Here is a 20,294-nt window from a genome sequence, read left to right as displayed (position 1 = left end):
ATGGCAGTGTGGTGATGCATTTCAGAATACTGAATTCATTGCCGATAAACATTTATCACATCTGCATTAACTGTTGGCACCTTGTGCTCTCCGCTCGGCACAGAATAGATGCAGATTTCTTTTTTGCCCGAACATTACTATCTAAAGGGATGACGAGTTTTCCTCTCCCTAAACCACAAAGACCAAAGAGGCAGAGTGGCATTGCAAACAAACAATAGTGTCGTGTTCATATTATAGGGACTCCTCTTAAAAATGTATATACTTATCTTGCAGTCTACAGGAAATGGTTATTCGTTTGGACAGTTTTCTACACAACATAGCGACTCCTGACCCATTTGTTATGTGAAGGATTTCACTTTGAGTAAGATAAGTAAATTTGATGTTTATTACTGTAATAATAAAAACCCTTTTGTTTTAAAAAGACCTCTTCTGTTTCTAAACCAATATTCTCACCTTGTGTATATATACTTAATCTTATGATGCATAGGTCCTTTATTTTTAGTTAAAATAGGCTAAGCAGCCACAGGACCCTGTGTGGTACAGTGGTTAAAGGAAACAGGCCTATAACCAGGAGCTCCCTGGTTCAAATCCCAGTTCAGCCACTGACTCATTGTGTGACTCTGAGCAAGTCACTTAACCTCCTTGTGCTGTCTTTTGGTTGAGATGTTGTTGTAAGTAACTCTGCACAGTTCACACACCCTAGTCTCATGTCTGGTAAAGCGCTTTGTGATGGCGATCCACTATGAAAGGCGTTATATAAAAATAGATTATTTATTATTATTTACTGTGTACAATTGCTGTTAACACATTTTATTTTTTTTTTCAAATTAGCCTTGTTACAAATACTACTACTGCAAATGAATTAATAACAGTCTGTTATTTAAGCACATTATCTAAATTGTTTGTAAAAAAAAAAAAAAAAAAAAAAATTGATCCTTTTTTAAAAAAAGAAATAACAGGGACCATAAATTAAAATAATCTTTATTTAAAACTTAGAACATAACATGTAAAACACAATTGTGTACCAGATTACAATCCAAAAGTGCAGAGAGGGGGTTGCACAGATCATTCGCCAGACCTGCCTCTATTTCTCGGTATATGTATGTATTTTGTGTTTCCACTTACAGTGCACTCTTTATTTGAGTTTAGCCCAACAATGCTATGACAGCTCTGCTTTCTTGCGCTCCCCAGTTCACACCAGTCAGAAAAAAAATAAAAAATAAAATAACTCTTGTTTTAAGCTAATCACTGGTACAATCAAGATATTTATTTTAAATTAACAATCAATAAAAACAAACAAGAAAAAGACGGTGTGTTAAAGCGTGTTTGAAACTAAACCAATAACTAAGTGGTTTACAATAAAATAACTAGGAATAACACAATCCAGGACAGTTTTTGTATAATTATTTTTGATGGCATTTTTTCAAATAATTACAATTTTACAATCAAATATTACAATTTTGTTTCTTTGATGTCCACCGGTGTCTGCAGCTGTTTAACAAAGCAAAAAAGTTATCAAAAGTTTACATTGCCCAATGTATGGATATTTGGGGTGTGTACACTTTTGACTTTTAACAACAGTTAATAAATTAAAATATTCAGGACGCTTGTGTCTCAAGTCGTTCTTCTCTTTTTGTGATGCTGCAACGACACCCATAGATCCTATTGTACTTAATTGAACATGGTTGTTGTTGGACATACCAGATTTAGTTTCCGATGGTCAAATGTACATTTTATTATCATTTTTTTTTTCTCCCTGTTCCTAAGAAAACCTTTCAGAATATCTGAATACTAGCCCAACATGCTTGCTGCAGCATGAAGGACAGATTACTTTTAGATATGGCAGGTTGAATAAGTGAGAACACTTCACAGCAAGGCACAAAAACCAGACAATGGAATGTTTCAATACAGAGGATTGTTAAGTGCAGCACTTTCAGGAAATGGTCTGAGGTTACATTAAATCCCATTTAATAAATGCTAGTGGCATCCAACAGTGTGACTGAGTTAGTTGTGGGCTGGGCAGTTGCTTACTAGTTAGGAGAAGGAGGGTCTTCTTGGAGAAATAGGAGCTCTTTGGTCATGTATTGTTCAGAGGAGTAGTAGTAGGGGCTGTGTGTGTCTGTGCTGGAAGCTGGGAGAATTTGAGAGCTAATAAAGGTACTGTAAGGTGTTTGTGTCTAACGAATGTAGATATCTGTAAGTAAATTTTATGTTATGTGATAGACAACTATGTACGGTTTTAGCTTACTGTAAAACTTGGTGGAATTAACAGTGCTGTAGAGGGTACAGTATAATATTTCATTTTGAAAGATTTAGAAGTTATTGTATAATGCATGTTTTAAACTGTTAGTTTATGGAAGGTTATACATAATTTTTGTGTGTGTGTGTGTGTGTGTGTGTGTAAAGTTATACTCCATGTAAAGAACCTATGGGTATATATATAACGGGCAACCTATATTAACATACATGATGTTGTAGGCTTGGCTTATGTCTTCTCAGAAAGGAGATTAATAGCATTTTTTATTTTACTGCACAGTTTCTCACTAGCTCTGCAGACTTAATAAAACAAATTTTATTTACAAAGACCATATAGGCATTTTAATATTTTTTTATGCTATTGCAAGTGTATTGTTAACTTGAAAGTGATTTTTGTTATAAATGAATTAGTTTAGGAAGTTTTGTAATGAAAGTAAAGTAAATGAAGGTTAAAGTGTGAGTGTGTGTGTATATATATATATATATATATATATATATATATATATATATATATATATATATATATATATATATATATATATATATGTACACACAGTACACATGTAATACCTTTTTATTTGTTGAGTGTAAACACATGGAAATTGTAGTTTTTTAAGCATTCTGATCATGGGGAAAAATTAATTGTAGAGTTTGAAGTATTTCTGTTGTCTAAAATAATTCCATATGCAAAAAACAGGATTAAAAGCAGTATTGGCTGTATGCAGGAACACACGAGCTGTTAATATACTTTTTGTTAGTTTTATATATGTTAAGACATGAATGTAGCTGATGTACATTTATAAACATGTCTTTTTATATTAACTGTTATTATTACTATTTGTATTGAACTACTTTTTATGAGAGGTTTGTCCGGTTTGTTCTATCCTAAAGTGGGTGGTTGGTTTTATTAGTCACTGCCTGGAGGGAGGTCCGTTATATAAATATGCATTAATACAGTATGTCCTCCTTTTGTTTTGACACTTTTTTTTTTTTTTTACTTTTCCCTCTTAACACTTGAGGTAATGTTTTCCCCTGTTAATCCTCGCAATTTTTATCTTTCACTTCAACCACTAAAACCAACAATTTGATTATAATAAAATGTACTGGGATTCTGTTCTGCTTTTGCTATTCTTTTCCAATCAATTGATGTATCTTTGTTCATTGATAATATTTTGATTTAAGTGGAATACTCTGTAGTGGAGTTCCTGTTGGTTTGCTTCTCACACCACACTAGAAACAAAAAGACACATTCAAGAGCTTATCTAGAAAGGCAACCAATTACAAATGTATACAGTTCATCCAATACTTGTATGTCTTTTCTTTCTGTTCTTAGGCAAATATGATAACTACCTAAGAATCCAGTTGTAACAAATAAACATATAACAATTGCAAAGCCCTTTAGTATGTGGTTATGGCAACAAGTTGGAGCAGATTTAGGTGGTTCAGTGAAAAATAGCATTGTTTGTGTAGTCAAGTATTATTTTTATTTATTTAATGTATTTATTTTTAGTGAGTTATATGGCTGATAGTGGTGTTCTTTTAAAGCTTTGATTTAAAAAAAAAATTAAATAAACATACAGTAACATTTCAGCCGAGACTATAATTTATCTTTTATCTGCAGATTTCCTCTGCCTGTTATTCTTGCAGTGTGTTTTGACAGTGTGCAGCAGCCATTGTGTGGCTGGCAGTGGATTAGGGCACTAGGTCTATTTGTTTAGGATTCTGCAGCTTGGTATTATATTGCTGGTTGTCAGCAGAGCTCCAATCGGCCCACATTGTGCAGCTCACACATGGAAACAATATAACCCCTGGGTAAACTTCTGTGATTCAGATGTGCAGTGATATCATCTTGCACAGTTCATTCTCTCAGTTAAAACTCCAGACCCCTTGCAAATCCTGAGCTCTTGAAGTTTCTATATTTCTTGATATTACTGAGGTTTCCTTTCTTTGAGGTAACCCTCTCTTCATCCAGTTCAAGGTTTAGACAGTGGGGCAGCTCTGTAAGCTCTAGAAAATAACTCCTGACAGGTTGCTTCAACACGGTATCATTAGAACACAATGACACATTATCAGTCCAATACATTAACCAGCGATATGCTTTTGAGATGTTGGAGGTCGCTGGCAAAGACATCTGCCCTGTCTTTGTGCTGCAGGGTAAAAGCACAGTTAACATCCCATTTCTTCATGAATAACCCTGCTAAAAACAATCATTTTGAAACGTTTACTACCCCTTAAAGTGGCACTTCAAATACACTGTGGTTAATGAATGTAGTACTGTATGTGAACCCATCAGTGCAATACATTTTGAGAAAAGTTTGACCTTCTGGAGTTTAAGATGTTTAAAGTGCAGATTTTATGCCCATTTGATTTGAGGATGGTCAATTCAGAGCCCTTTTCCCTTCTAAAAGTTTCCCACAGTATTTTTGCAGTTTTGGGCTGACCCATGGTTATGCTATGCATTTACCATAGTATACCCTGCTTCGCCATGTTTATTAATATGTGTTTTCATACCCCGCTATTCTTTACTATGCTTTATTACACTTTGCCATGCTTTAACTATGGTTAACTTTTGTAAGGGTTCAGCCACTTACTTCTAAGACAAGATAACTTACGTTTGCATGCACTGGTGACTGTTTTTTTTGCTCTTGGGAGTGTAGCACAGTGGCTAAGGAGAAACCCAAGAGTTGTTTTCCACTTTCTTTTTTTGGGGGGGTCAGTGGTCTGTTTTAACTCTTTTAAATCATATTAACCATGCCTTGTAAGCTCCAATTATGTCCCGTTGGTTTTTAGCAATAGTGCTAGATATAAAATTCTGTAGTAAACCAGAATTTTTTCCGAAACAAGCCAACATGTGTCTGCAAATTTAACTTCAAGTGAACTTGTGAAATACCGCACTGAACAACAGCTAGAATGTGATTTAAGGGAACATGGAGTCAGTAAATCAGAACAGAGAAGTGTCAGTCTGTCTGAAGTTATCTGATTGCTCTGGAAAAATCATGTCCAGAGTATCTTTACATTGTTTACTTTGGCAAAAGAAAAAAATTCTAGAAATCTGTAAAAAATGAAGTGCAAGAATATGGTTATTGTTAAAGGCTTTGGGTATGATGTTTCAGGCAATACAGAGATCTATATAGATATATATGTCTATATATATCTATATATCATATATATAATATATTATATAGATTATAATATATATTATATATATTATATCTATATATATGTATTATACACCACATGTGGCTCAAAAGTATTCACCCCCCTTGGACTTTTCACATTTTATTGTGTTACAATATGGAATCAAAATGGATTTAATTAGTCCATAATGTCAAAGTGAAAAATGAAATCTACAAATTGTTCAAAATTAATTACAAATTACAAATTACAAATATAAAACAGAAAATAATTGATTGCATAAGTATTCACCCCCTTTGCTCTGTGAATGACACACCTAAATAAGCTCTGGTGCAACCAATTGTCTTTAGAAGTCACATAATTAGTTGAATGGAGTGCACATGTGTGTAATTAAGGCGTTTCACATGATTTCAGGTTATACACCTGTCTCTGGGAGGTCCCACAGTTGGTTAGTACATTTCCTAACAAAAACTACATGCCCAGATATAGTTGCATTCAAAAGTATTTTTTGCTGTTCATCAGTGGAATAACAAAACTAGTTAATTAGTTTTGGGAATTTAACATTTAAGCAAAAACAAAAACAAAAAAAAATACATAGTTAGGAGTAAATCCTGAACTGCATGTAATCCCCTAAATGTTCCCTTTTGTCCTCTTATGCAATGGGTTTTTACAACTTTTATACAACTTGGTTTGTGACTTAAATGCAAAAATAGGTGTTTTCAGAATGTGTATTAGGACACTCGCTTTTACAAAATCTACCCGGGTAAAATGATCTCAGTAGTGACTGACACTGAACTTTCTCCAGCGTGAACGTTTTATTCTCTCATTGAGAACAAAGACTTTGGTAGGCTAATTCGAAAATAAGGCTGATTCATTGATAAACTATTGTAGTGCAAATCATGTGCGATGTATGCAACCATTGCCATCTTCACACAAACTGCAACCATGGCAACATGCGTGAGGACGTAACAAGATTGAAGCGGCGTGCATTGAGAAAAGTACGAAACATATGAAGCAATCTACACTGGATATGTTTTTCAAGAGAAAGGGCACATAATTACTGTATTTAGCATTAAGTTTTTTTTCATTTATCTTTTTTTTTTTTTTTTTTTACAGTTTCAAATGTTGATCAGTATGAAGCTGTCTTTGAAATAAGTACTGCATAAAGATGTTCAAGTCAATTTGGTCATTTCTTCGTCATTCTGATACAGCGAATGGCCTAACCCTATTATAGTGAACAACCTGATATAATGAACATTTCTCCAGGTCCCAGGAGGTTTGACTTTACATGTAAAATGAACCTAACAGTAACACACACTTTAGCTTCATCTGTTCCACATCACCAGGTAACATTCCATAACAATGTGTATTGCCAGTGATTTCAAACAGGAGTTTTGACTCTAGTTAACCTGGTAGCTGTAAGTAGGTTTAATAATGAAGGGCAGACACTATCCATGTCAACCCTTGTGTTCTGAATCTCTGTGCTTGCCCTGAGAATATGCACAGGCTTGGGAAAGGAATTTCAGACATTAGACTGGAGGTATTCAAGGTAAATAATCTTGCATCCAAGTGCACCGTGCTTGAATACCATCAGTACTTCAGTGCCTGGCAACGGTGGATAATAAAAGAACTCAAGACAGATTTAGCGCACCACGAGATACAGCCCTCAGAAAAGGAGGGCAACCTGGCACGGGCAGCTGGAACTGGCTCTGCTTTATATTGAACTTCCCACTGAAGGCTGATTGCCTGATGCAAAGCTTTTCCAGATATTTATTGAACCATTTGTTTTGCATCATTACAGACAAACACATTTTAAAAAAAATGAATTCTGGTACTGTGCTTATAAAGGCATTACAGTGGGGAAAATGAAACGAAGCATAATAGCTGATCAGGTGAACTTAGAAGAGGAGCTTGAATTAATTATATTGAAACTAGTGCGTGTCTCACAACAGCATGACCTCAGCGCTGTAATGATGAAAAGACTGAGGACTGATGAGCAGTATCGGCTCTCAAAGTGTGCCATCCTCTTGTTGACGGGAGTAATAGATACCAGAGTGCAACAAATGAGGATCCTGTCTTATCAGTTTTATGGCCGGGATGTTATGTACTCCACATTGGGGATAGATATCTTAATTTTATACAAGCATATATGATAGATAGTAAAATAATAAAAAGAAACTTCTGAGACAACCTCTGGGTGTTAAATGATTATTTAATGTTTAAATAGCTACTCTGTCCCCCTCATTGTCCAAGATAATCTTCATCATTAGAGTTGTAAACCATATAAATTAAGTCTGTTCTTGTAATAGAGCTTTCCTGATAGAAAAGGATTTTAAAAGTGGCCCAAGTTTATATGTGTCTTTCATTATTTTTCCAAATTTATAAATGGTTTTGCAATGGAAAATGATATATGAGAATTTAAGATCAATTCTGTCAGACCTAACTGCCTGTGAAACAAAGCTGGGTTTTCTTCCATCATTTTTGAGTCTGCTGGCTTTCCCAAATTACCCGTGATGATCTCAGTTTTCTAAAAGTTGCTGAATGATGTAATTCAGGTTTTTTTGGTGCACTGTAAGACTGTCCCTTGCCATTTCACAATTCTAACATTTTATTTATCTAGGAATGCAACAGATGACCTAATGAGAGACTGAACCCAGAAGCCTTAGATGGCAACCATTATGATCTGCTGAGGTCATAGGTATATTTACATCATACCAACTGGCTACACATTCAATATGCTGTGCGTTCTTTTATATGCTAAAAATAGCAGTCAGTGCCAACACATTAAGTAGGATTATTTTCATTAGTACTTTTAAAATATGCCAGTGCCACATTTTGATATTCTTTTTTTATATACAGATCCCCCAAACAAAAATGTATTTAATAACCGATACAAGCTCTTGGAGTGCTGTGGTTATTTCACCCTGGCTAGCCTCAATTGTGAAACTGCTACAGTACTCCATGAATGTCCATGATGTGTCGTCTATTGCTCACTGAAATGTTCCAAGCTGTCTGTGGAATAACATCAGAATGAAGGTATGCAAATAATTTGTTGTGATGCCATGTGATGAAATGCAGTCCTGAGTGTGTCTGCACATGTTCTTCTCACTGGGAGCTGCCCGCTGACAAATGCACAGCCAGTCTGTTATTCCAAGGAAGATGGTGTACTGGAGGGCTAAACGGCAACCGGCAGGGAGATGGTGTCCCACTACCATCCAAAGAGATATCGGTTTTATTTGTGTTCTTGTTATAATTTAAGTGTACATCTAAACAATACATACAAGGAGAAACTGTTCTATTGAGTATACAGTAAGAACAACAGTCAGTGGTTAACAGCACTGTTTAACATGTATAAAAATGTTTGGCTGAGCGGGGAGCTGGACGTTAGTACTAAAACTGTGCCACAGTCAGCAGGTTCTAAGCTAATGAAATTCCTTATGGCTGTGTTTGGAATTTGGCAAGGATTGTTTGCTTGAGGCTATTCTGTAAACAAGGTAAGGCATGTGATGAACAGGTTTTAACCCCTGCACAGAATATTAGATCAGAGCATTTCCTAGAGTGATCTCCAGGCATCCCTCTATCCGGCACTCTGCCAGTTTCTGAGCAGGTTTCTGGAGGAGCACGTGGCCCCAGAGCAGGAACCCTTGTTCCCTGCAGTGCTGGTCTCCCCTTCAATGACAGTGGAGGAGGAAGAGCCGGCTGGAAAACTGCTGTTGCTTAGGAAGGGCACTGCGGTGGCTTTCCACACAATTGAGAAAAAGACACTATATGAAATCTGTGTGAAGACCAGACATTTTAATAAGTTGAAAGACTTGGTGGACATTAAGTGGAGGACTGACCTTGGTAGTCCTGTTGATGAAGTTCCTGTCTGGAGGGTGCTGTATAAGCTTCCCTTGCCTAAGCGCTCCAGAGACCTGTAGTCGAGAGTGCTGCATGGCATTATAGCCACAAATCGATATCTGAGCCGAGTGGAGCGGGGGTCAATGTCCAATGCCCCTTCTGGCCCGCGGAGGAGTCTGTTTTCCACCTGTTTGTGGATTGCCCTCGGCTGCAGCCCTTCTTTTTGTTTTCAGAGAACCGGCTGACTTCCCTGGCGGTTATTTTTACAAAAGTTTTTTGTTTTTAGTGTGAAGTATAGTTTTGCACAGAGGGACTGGTGCTCATTGGTTAACACTGTCCTTGGTCAGGTGGAATTTGCTATTTTTAGGATCCTGATGGTCTCCAGGATCAAGATGGAGTTTGCCTATTTTAATGTGGTGCACAACCTGGGCAGTTAAGATATTTTGGTGCATTGGGAAGGTGGGGGGGTGCTGTGAGTGAGGAGAGGCAGCTTGTTCTGCTCATGTGAGAAACACTCTCTGAAAGACTGAGATCCCATTGAACTGGAACTTTTGAAACTGAAATGAGATGTTGGATCTGTTATGTTATTTTGCACCAGTGTATTTTGTGTTTTTTTTTTTTGTTTTTTTTTTTAAGAGTGGCTTTATTTAGTTTTTGTATTGTATTCTGATTTATAGAAAAAAGGGATTTTAAATGTCAAAGTCTCTCTCTCCTCCTAATCCATGTTCCAGTGCTTCTCAAGGAACATTGCCACTGAAACTGGGCAAGCTGGAGTTATTTGACACGGCTATGTTTCCTGTTAACAAACCCATAGAGTTACTGACAGTCTACCTCAGGATAGCCTAGCAGCAGGGGTGTGGAAACATAAATTTGCATAGCAAAGGCATTGTGTGCTAACCACTGCTAAGCCAATTACTAGTTCTATTAAAACATACTGTCTAGTGCAAGCAAGTCTATAGTGGTCATTGGTTATATACTTGTGCATTAACATGTTGTGCTCAAAGTCTTTCTTTTTATTTGCTGTAGTTGCAGGATGCTAGAGAAGCGGCTCTTCCCACAGTCCCCTGGCATGGAGGAATGACGTGTGGTCCCTGAAAAGCTGAAGTTTGGCAGCACTTTGCTAATCTAATGGTACATCATGGAGCTGAAAGTATGGGTAGATGGGGTCCAGAGAATCGTCTGTGGAGTAACTGAAGCCACAACCTGCCAGGAGGTGGTGATTGCTCTTGCTCAGGCTATTGGTAAGAATGTTTTTGGAGATTTGGTATTTGTCTGCTTTAGCTCAGTCAGTGTCCTTATTATTTTTCCTTGTCCGATGTATAGAGAATAGTCTTTTATTAAGCTTTGGGTAAGAAGAATAGGATTAGGGGTTTGTATGTAGATGCTCTTTGGAGAATGGATGTTCCTGCAGAGTTTGACTCTGGATGAAACTACAACATGCTACTGCTTGAGAGTGGTATTTTCCATTTCTGATTTTCCATTCCTGTTATTTAAACCCATTCTTAATTTGCTAAATACCAGTGTCTGTGTGCTTGTGAGGCCAGTTTCCCCCAGCCCCATGGGAGCGGGCTTCCATACCATAACCACAGCCTCTTTATGGGTTTCATTTCGGGCCTGGTTTCCCGTGCAAAAGGATAAAAACAAGGCAGAATCCCTTCAGATACGATAATGTAACCATCAGCAGAAAAGCAGGGCTTTCAAATTCCAGGACTAAACCAGAGCTATCATTCAACCAATGTGATTCTCATTCTGTACACTTACTGTGATTGTGTGTTTCTTTTCTCTGTATTAGTAGTAAATACAAATACTGTCATTTGAGTTTTCAAATCTTTTGCTGTGACAGTTTTCTAGTGTGTTTCCAGAACTGACCTCTCACAATTCAGAACATCTTCGACAAAGTTGTGAAAAAATTCCAATTCAGTAAAACTTTTTCCATTTTAAATATGTTTTGTACTGATTCTTTTGATTTCTAAGTAAAACACATTTGTAAATTAACAACCAAAGCATTTTTATTGAACATTTTTTGTATTACAGTATAACCATTTTAATTCAAAATAAGAAGCCGGTTTTGTGTGATGTTTAGTGTTCAGTAAAAGCTTGATTATCCAAACTTCGGTCTTATAAAGAGCTTCCTGGTAACCTGTCATATTAGGGAGTGCTCATCTGCCCTGTGCTCATAGAGAAAATGCACTAACCATCTCTCAATCTCTGAATATATAATGAAAAGTTCTTTAAATACCAAAGAAGCGTGGCTTGTAATGCAATTATTTATTTGTTTGAAATACTATTTTAACAATTTTTGATTAACAGTTAATTTTTTTCCAAAATTTTAATTTACAAACCCCTGGTCCCAAGAAGTCATAATAGTCGTAGTAGATTTTCACTGTACATTTTGTTTGGTCACCTACTAAAGGAAATTGCTTTCTTTCCTCAGCATGACTCCTGTTTCACTCAAACCCTTGCTGAGTTCTTGGGCTTAGACCCTGTTGTTCATCTCTGTGGACAGGCAGCAAACTGTTTCATTGTTTAGACGTCAAACCACTCCTGCCAAATGAGTGGCTCAAACTGACAGCAAGGAAAAGACAAGGTGTAAAAGCACCACCTACCAGCAAGCATGTTCAAACATCATGCCAGCCAGCCAGCCAATCAACTCCTACCCAGGATTCTGGTCAGGGACAGTGTACACTGCTAGTTAGTAATGATATTTGAGCAGCAGATGGTTACAGCTGACTCCTCAATAAAAATCCATTAGATAAATAATAATAATAATAAAAAAATAAATAATAACAAATTGTCTTCAAAATTGAAGACAAATCTAGTACCACAATAATGCGTATCAGATGTTAGTAATATGTGTTTTGTTTATTTATTTTATAGAAAATATGTTCTGTTAGAATTCAGTTGATATGTTTTTGAATGCCACTCTAGAGTAGTATCCAAGTCAAATTTATATTTGCTTTTTAAATTTATTTTTTTAATCTAATAATACAGTCTATATGATTGTTCAAGAGTAGTCTTTAAAGATTTGTGGCCGCCTCACACACTGACTTATAAAATAATTTTCTATGAATATATTTTATTTTTACCACCATTTTAGTGTTTTATATTTATAGGGTGGGTCATTATAGTAGTAACTTATGTGTTTGATAGTTGTATACAAATCTGGGCATTTTAGTCATATCCATACAGTAACACTGTCCAGATATACTGTTAAATGTAATGTGCTGCTGCTTCCAATAGTTATCTGGTACAAGTGGTTTGTATGTAAAGTGCCATTTGGTGAAGATCACCTACTAGTCTTTTTAAAAACATTTTATTTAGCACTGTGTATAGAAAGAGACCATTTCGAATTAACGCAAATTACCCTTGTTAGTTGCATTGCACTTTTTCTAATTTACCCTGAGGCTTGGAAGGAGTCCCGCTGGGTCTGTTTCAGATTTTTATAATGATTTTGCAGTCGTAGGGTTTACTCAGTTGATTTCCTATAGAACATGGCAAGTAGAGGTTGTTGTCCTGTGGTGAGCACACTGCACAATATTCTATTTCTTTTTAATATTGTGCTTAATTTGGTCTTGTTGGAAATTACTACCTTTGGTGTTTAGTTCTGATGTATCTTGCTGTGTCAGTGCCTGAGATGAAGCAAGATGGCAAAATGCCAGTGAACCAGCAGTAATAGATCTTTTCAAGTGAGTAAAGAGTGAAGGATCAGCGCTGACGGACCAAAAATCACTTGTCATCAGCTGGTGGTCTTGGAAATCATTTTCTTTAAATCTCTCTTGGTTGAAAACATAGCCCACAATCAAAGCAGCACCCAAGCTGCCTGAAACAAAAAAATGTTGCTACATTTGATGTTTTGTCTGTCTTAAACATTGAAGAACAATGAGACCATATTTAAACATCTCCCTCTGCTGGCCTGATTCACACTGTGTGCTGTAAACCTAGATTTATGTCGAAGAGACAAAACAATAAAAGTGACTGCTGTTGTGTTATTTTTGGAAAGTAGCTTGCATTTATGATACATTCCAATGGAGGGAAAGGAAGCTTGTTAGTTATATTTGACAATGGTGACAACAGTATTCTAAGCACAAATCTACATTCTCTCTCCCGGTTCATGACTGGTTAGATTTGATTAATTGGCAGGCAGCAGTGTAAGAAAAGAAGGGAAGCACATTGTCAAACTACAGATTGAGTGTGTGCAGACATATAAAACAGTTTTTTGTTTTTTTTCCAATAGAAATGTGTTTTACAAAGTAAACAAAATGTTACTATTGTATTGTTTGCTATGATGTTGGTTAAAATTTAAACCTATATTTTTGTTTTTGTGTGCCTCGGATTACTACAATATTTTGTTTCCCACAGGTCGGACTGGAAGGTACACTCTGATAGAGAAATGGAGGGACACAGAGAGACACTTGGCCCCATATGAGAACCCTGTTGTCTCCCTGAATAAATGGGGACAGTACGCCAGCGACGTGCAGCTAATCCTGAAGCGAACTGGACCTTCCTTGAGTGAGAGGCCAACCTCTGACAGCATGGCACGCATACCGGAGAGGACTTTGTACAGGCAGAGCCTCCCACCCTTAGCCAAGCTCAGGCCTCAGAACGACAAGTCACTCAAAAGGAAGGAGCCCAAACGGAAATCATTAACTTTTACTGGAGGTGCCAAAGGACTGATGGACATATTTGGAAAGAGCAGAGACACGGAGACGAAGCAGAAAGTGTTGAACAATAACTCCTCCAAGGCCGGCACCGAGGAGCTGAGCAAGCTGATTCATCTCCAGAAGGAGAAGCTGCAGGCCCTGGAGAGACAACTGGAGAGCTACGAGGTGGAGCTGTGTTTCTGGGCAGAGAGGAATAACAATGGGCTAGAACAAGAGATCATAAGGTTGGAGAAGAAGGTGAAGAAGAACGAGGTGCAGATCGTGGAAGAGGAGTTCTGGCAGAACGAGCTGCAGATAGAGCAGGAAAATGAGAAGCAGCTGAAGGAACAGCTGCAAGAGTTGAAACAGAAGATCCAGGAGTGTGAGGACAAGCTTCGGGAGTACATGGCCAAGATCCAGAGCATTGAGGCGGGCATCGAGGCCGAGAAGCTCCAGCAGGAAATACAGGTGACTCAGCAGGTCAATAAGGAGGAAGTAAAGGCCAAGATCCTCAAAGTCAAAGGAGAGCTTCATATCCAGGGCCAGAACACTGCCAGGCTGGAAAACGGCTGCAGGGCTGTTGAGAGGTCTTTGTGTCAGGCTGCCAAAAGATTGCAGGTAAAAACTATGTTAACATTGAGAGAATAAACTACTTCAAATGACTGCTTTACTGTTTGTCCTTTTATTGCTTGGGCTTTTAGTTTAGTTTTTTTTTTTCCATTTCTGGGTGATGTACTTGGATTGTTTCAGGTCTGGTTGTTGAACTCCTCTTTTGATTTCTTTGTTCTGTTAGGCTAGGTGTGAGTGATTACACGGCTGCTACTAGTGACCTGAACTCTGAACAAATAGCTACTTACTGTTCTGATATGATGTATTTTAAGACATGTACCCATTTGTGTGCTGTTTCTTAGTTGTAACACTACTTGATATTGTCAAGCATAGAGACACGGGTTTGAAGCTGTTGTCTGTCAGTGTTTGTTGGGTAAATGGTGAACTGGGAACTCTTTGTTTTTGGTCTTCCCTCTTCCATTCATAGGGCATTTGATCTTTCTGTCATTTGCCGAGAACCCCCATAATGGGTGATGTAAAACAAATCTCAGTAGAGTGCACAATTGTGACATATTTAGGTTTGACACTTCCTACCACAATCCCAGCAAGTGTTATCTAATAATTAAGCCATCGTAGCATTGTCCTAGGCTCCTGGGAAAAAAACCTGCTGCAGAGCAGACTCGTATTTCCTTGTTTAAATAACATTTATGGAAGGTTAATACATTGTTAATTCCTAGGGCACTAAATACCAAAAGTAAGCTTTTCTTATAAAACTACAGTTACAGAATTGTGAATTAACGGATATCCTACCTGGCCCTTTTTGAACTGTTTTGCTGCGATTTTGCAGCTGTGCATTTGTCTTGCTTTTAATTCATAAAAGTTTCTTAAACCTCTTGAGACCACTTTTTTATTTCTCCAAATCGCATAGTCATATTTGGCAGATTTTGAGGCTGACTTTCCAAGCCCTTAAAATTGTATCTGAAAGATTTAATGAACCTAACTGCTCCGGAGTGGAAATGAATATGCATTAATGGAATTATTGGCCAGTGTTAAAGTCAGATCACACTATCTTCTAGTAACTATTTGTAAAGCATCTTAACCATTATTTGGACAGCAGGGCAGATACAATATGTAACCCGCTGAAATCCTCCTACTGCTTGAATATATGGTAAATAGCCGTATGCAAACCTAGTAATTGTATCAGTGTTTTTTTTAATTTTTTAAACATTATTCAATAATGTATAACGTGTGCAAATAGAAAGGAGTCCAGTCTCAAACCAAGCAATAAGATTGATATATTTTGGTTAGACTACAGAACAGATTGTATTATGCGAAGTATATTGTACAGATTATCAATTAACTGGACCACTACCATGTCCCAATAAAATGTGCTTGTTTTACTGCTAAAAATATCCCCCACAGTAAAAAAAGATTAATTTCCACAATAGTGTATATAGAATATATAGTGTGTGTGTGTGTGTGTGTGTGTATTTGTAACTCGCACCAGACAACCATTTAGTTTGTGTTAATGTTAAATTATGCTGAAGGCACCTGGCTTGTTGGCATGGAGTAGCCATGTGCTGTTTGTTTCATTATGCTGTATGGATAACACAGTATAAAGCTAAAACAACATACCGGGACACTTAAATTTCTCTGTCTGCCACCACCACAAATTAATTATTTCAACAAAAGACAACATAACGGTGAAAAGCTTTTTTTTTTTTTTTTTTTAATTAGACTGCGGTTCTTGCTGTGTGTTGTCTTACTTTTGTTCTAACATAATTGCCACATTGCACATAGCCAGGGGTGTCAGGAGTCGTGAGCATTCTGGGTCACAGCTGTATTAGTAGTCATGTCTCCCCTGCTCTGAATCGCCCCCTCAGGAGAAAGAACAGGAACTGGAACAGCTCACCAAGGAGCTGAGGCAAGTGAACCTACAGCAGTTCATCCAGCAGACAGGAACCAAGGTGACAGTGCTGCCAGCAGAGTCCAATGAGGAAGAGCCTGCCCCGCTGGAGAATGGTACTGTCAGCTGCACCCTACCCATGCTTGCTGCTTCCACTTCCAGGCATATGAAACCACCCCCATATTATTATATAGCTTTTAGTTTCAGCATGCCTCATACTTGGAGTAAACAACTTCATAATCCTGTGTTTCATTCGAGGGTCCCATAATTTAAATGAACTTTTTTTTTGTAAATGCTTTTGACTGTGCTGTTTGTTTGAACTAGCTGGCCTGTATTTATTTACAAAGAGCTATGTATTATCAACACTTTTTACCCTTTTGTTTTTTGTATCAATATTAAGCCAGGGAAGCTATGTGTATGATAAGTCAGTGTTACAAACTGTTTATATAGAGTTGAGCTCAGGCTTTGTCACTGACTCACCGTCTGGCCCTGGGCTAAATGACTTTCTACAGCAACAGGAAGGAAGTACAGGATTTGATTAAGCAGCAGTTTTCTAAAGTGTATAAACAAGTATCCATTTCACCTCTTGATAACCTGTAATGCTCCAGTCTGAGCAGAATCAAAAGCTGCCAAACAGGATAGGAAAGAGAAAATTGTGGTAGATAAAATATCACTTTTTGTGTGTGTTTTTAAAGGCTGAAGCTTCAAAGTGACATACTAGCTTTCAACATGCCTGCACATTTTCACTCCAACTGTATCACACATAAGAACATAAAATGTACAAATGAGAGGAGGCCATTGTTAGTAGCTTATTTTAACCAAACTCTCATCAAGCAGCTTCTTGAAGGATCCCAGGGTGTCAGATTCAACAACAAATACTTTCTCATACACCACAGCACAGCCTCCAGGTGACTCCTGCTGGTAGAAGTGGAGAGTGCTTTTTCATTTAAATGTTCCATTTACAGTAAAATACATATGTATGTTTAGGAAATAAAAAAATAAATAAAAAACTATTGAAGTGCTTTAACATACAATGAGCTGATTGTTTTACAGTCATAGATTAAATACTTTGAGAAACACCTTCCTGATTTCATTTTTGCAAATGCTTCTTTAGATTGATTTTCCTTTTGTTTTTTTGTTTTTTGTTTTTTTTTTTTTAGGTGTGCAGGTGTAGCAACTCTTAATCGCACCCTTTATCTGTCTCTTAAATGTTTAACCTTTTCAGACATTTAGCTAGTCTCCTTTTCCTTCTCTCCTTTGTGCAGAGTCAACAGCCCAGACCAACTCCCTGAAATGCCAGAGCTCATCTCGACAACTACCCAGTAATCTGCGGATTCTACAGAACCCACTTTCCTCTGGTTTCAACCCTGAGGGCATCTATGTATAATTAATGTGTACCTCCAATTGGAACTTTAACGAGAAGATTCCAAGGCACCACACCACTTTCTTCCATTTGCTGCATGACTTTGCTCTGAAGTAGAAGCCAAAGTATTACTGTGTATCGCGGAAGTCTGTACCAGTTGAGCCGTAACCCGTTGCACTGAAGCTAGAGAAAAACTAAGCATCTCTCCCTGGAGTTCTAAGTAATATACAGTGCTGACAAGCTTCCCAAGGGACAAAGCAGTGTTAGCCTACTGGTGGTGCAACCAAAACATGCAGTAATGGAATACAATTGATTTGTACAGGAAGCAGAAAATACAGCAGAGTACCTATTTTTCCTGTTTGTTTTGTGTTGAGCATGGCAATTACATGTCAATTAATGAAGGAGTGTTTCAAACAATTAAATAGCTGATGTTTGCTCAGTAGTGGAATGGGGGAGTTGGGGGGCTGATTCTGCTGCAGTTGAAACTTAAATTAATTTTAACCAAATCTGATGACACTGTGGCCCATAAGTACCAAAGGTTTGAAAGTTGGGTTATGGACAGGAAAAGGCGTTTTGAAGCTGCCTGATTTATGTTGAACTAAAAAGCCTTATGTAGTGATTGTGTGCGTTCTTTTTTTTGTTTGTTTGTTTTGTTTTTTTTATAAAAAGCTTGGCCTGCTGTAAATTTACTTTGTGACGTTTTTTTAAAAAAAGAAAAAACAACAAAAAAAAACAAAAACATTTTAATAAGTGCTCAGACAAAGTGTGTAAATAGGTACAGTATTAATTGTTTTCAACTGCTACATCTACAGGGTGTATTTTTGGCCTGTACGAAAACATGAAATTGATTTAAATTAGTTCGCAATAACCAGGAAGAGTGCTGCAGATTGCTGGGCAAACATTTCTGGTGTAAACTAAATTTACAAGTTGTTTGCCTGAGCCATCAGATATCCAGCCATTGTTATAAGGAGGAAGGGTCATTTGCCATACCCTTATGAAAATGAATGTGATCACAGTTAATGGTGGCTGAAATTTGTAGAAATAAAATGGCCTCAAGAATGGAGTGTTCTCATGTCAGTAGCTTTCATGTAAAGTATAGTAGGAGCTTAAAGAATAATAGATGTGAACAACTATAACATGGATAAGCAGGCCTGCCCATTCAAATAACTCAACATTGAAGCTGTAGTATATCGATCAACAGATGCCAGGCTAATTTAATATATATCTCACCTTGATTGTCCGGGGTAAGAGTTATCTGCCTCCTTTGATTCACTGTATTAGAATACAATTTTAGAACAGGATAATTCTGTTTGCAAAAACAAAATCTTAATTTGAACACCAATGTTAAGTCTTGATACTTGACACAAAATTATATACTGTATATGCTAAAGGTACTTTAAGCGATAAACAAGCTTGCTAGTAGAAGACATTTAATTTTTTTTTCCTACAAGCCCAAGATATTGGCTGCAGAACGTGCCAGCCAAATATTAATTAAATAAAAATCAAAATAAGCAGAAAGTCTTTGGAATTAACGTTCTTTCCCAGAACTACATAGTTTTTTTTTTTTTTTTTTTTTTTTTTTATTAAGCTACCGACACTGACAGAAAAGGTAATGTGATAATGGAAGTTTGAAAACCTACAATTCCTGGAAGTTCTTTAAAACAGCTCATAAGAGATGACTTCAGATAACTTGAATGTTCTGCAGTTTGTTTATGGGACCATGCATTGTGATGCATTTTATAAGCAGGAAGGGAACAGTGGTTCAAAAATTACTTTTCCACTAAGTTCCCAGCTTTGAAATTGTTTCACTAATGAGGAATATGTAATGTATGTAGAAAGATTTGTGTGTGCGTGTGTATACTCCTTACGGTGTTCTTATCACTCGTGGGGGTTTTTTTTGGGGGGGGGGGGGGGGGGGGCTACAGGACGCATGCCTTATATTATACAACATTGTGTACATAATTACAAATTGTTCAAAAAATATTTTTTTGAAGAGGTGTAAAATAGCACATGGTACTGTACAGCATATATACCGTTACATTTTTTTCTTAAGGATTTGTTTGGAGAATGGGGATAGGCAAGCACATGTTTGTACATTTGCTGTAATATAAGCACGTTTTGGATGATAGATCTAGGTTGTATAGTCTTGACAAAACAAACCGTTTGTAAATGTATTTATTTAGCGCTGATGCTTTGACTTGTTGAAACTATCTTACATTATTCTGTGAAATATTAATACGCTGCATTCAAAAGTCAACTTAATTTGTTTATAAACAAACTGAAAAGGGTTAATATGAAAACTAACCATGTGTGAAATGACCCTTAATGCAAGATTATTGTGTGTGTGTGTGTGTGCGTGTGTGTGTGTGTATGTGTCTACAGTTTATAGCTTTTATGTTAAAGCCATACAGATTGCTCGAATGAAAGATTATTCAACTTATTCCTATTGTGTGGCAAACCAAGCAGCTAAGTGCAGCAAGACACATTTTTTCTGCACTTGCATTTTGGTCCATGGGTGTATTTCTGCATTTGTTCCTTCCAGGTGCAAGATGCATTTGCCCTCTGAAAAAAAATTGTGCTGCAGCTTTTTTTTTTTTTTTTTTTT

The 20,294-nt window shown here is 37.1% G+C and overlaps 1 protein-coding gene across 5 annotated transcripts in view; it reads left to right on the top strand.

Annotated features, from left to right (window-relative positions):
* Positions 1 to 19,541, top strand: part of LOC121319711 (ras association domain-containing protein 8-like) — a 52,478-nt gene extending 32,937 nt beyond the window's left edge. For 4 of the 5 annotated variants that reach the window (XM_041257412.1, XM_041257414.1, XM_041257415.1 and 1 more), the window contains 4 exons: positions 10,258 to 10,472; positions 13,591 to 14,489; positions 16,304 to 16,442; positions 17,592 to 19,541. In XM_041257412.1, coding sequence (XP_041113346.1) covers positions 10,370 to 10,472; positions 13,591 to 14,489; positions 16,304 to 16,442; positions 17,592 to 17,713 — 1,263 coding nt within the window. In that variant the 5' untranslated portion in view covers positions 10,258 to 10,369 and the 3' untranslated portion in view covers positions 17,714 to 19,541. Of the gene's footprint in view, positions 1 to 1,923; positions 2,158 to 10,257; positions 10,473 to 13,590; positions 14,490 to 16,303; positions 16,443 to 17,591 lie in introns of those variants that run through there. The other variant, XM_041257411.1, reaches the window with a different exon arrangement.
* The last annotated feature ends 753 nt before the right edge of the window (positions 19,542 to 20,294 follow it).

The sequence above is a fragment of the Polyodon spathula genome, chromosome 8 (genome assembly GCF_017654505.1).
Source record: "Polyodon spathula isolate WHYD16114869_AA chromosome 8, ASM1765450v1, whole genome shotgun sequence".
Taxonomy (NCBI): Eukaryota; Metazoa; Chordata; class Actinopteri; order Acipenseriformes; family Polyodontidae; genus Polyodon; species Polyodon spathula.
This window is presented reverse-complemented; position numbering and strand designations above follow the sequence as displayed.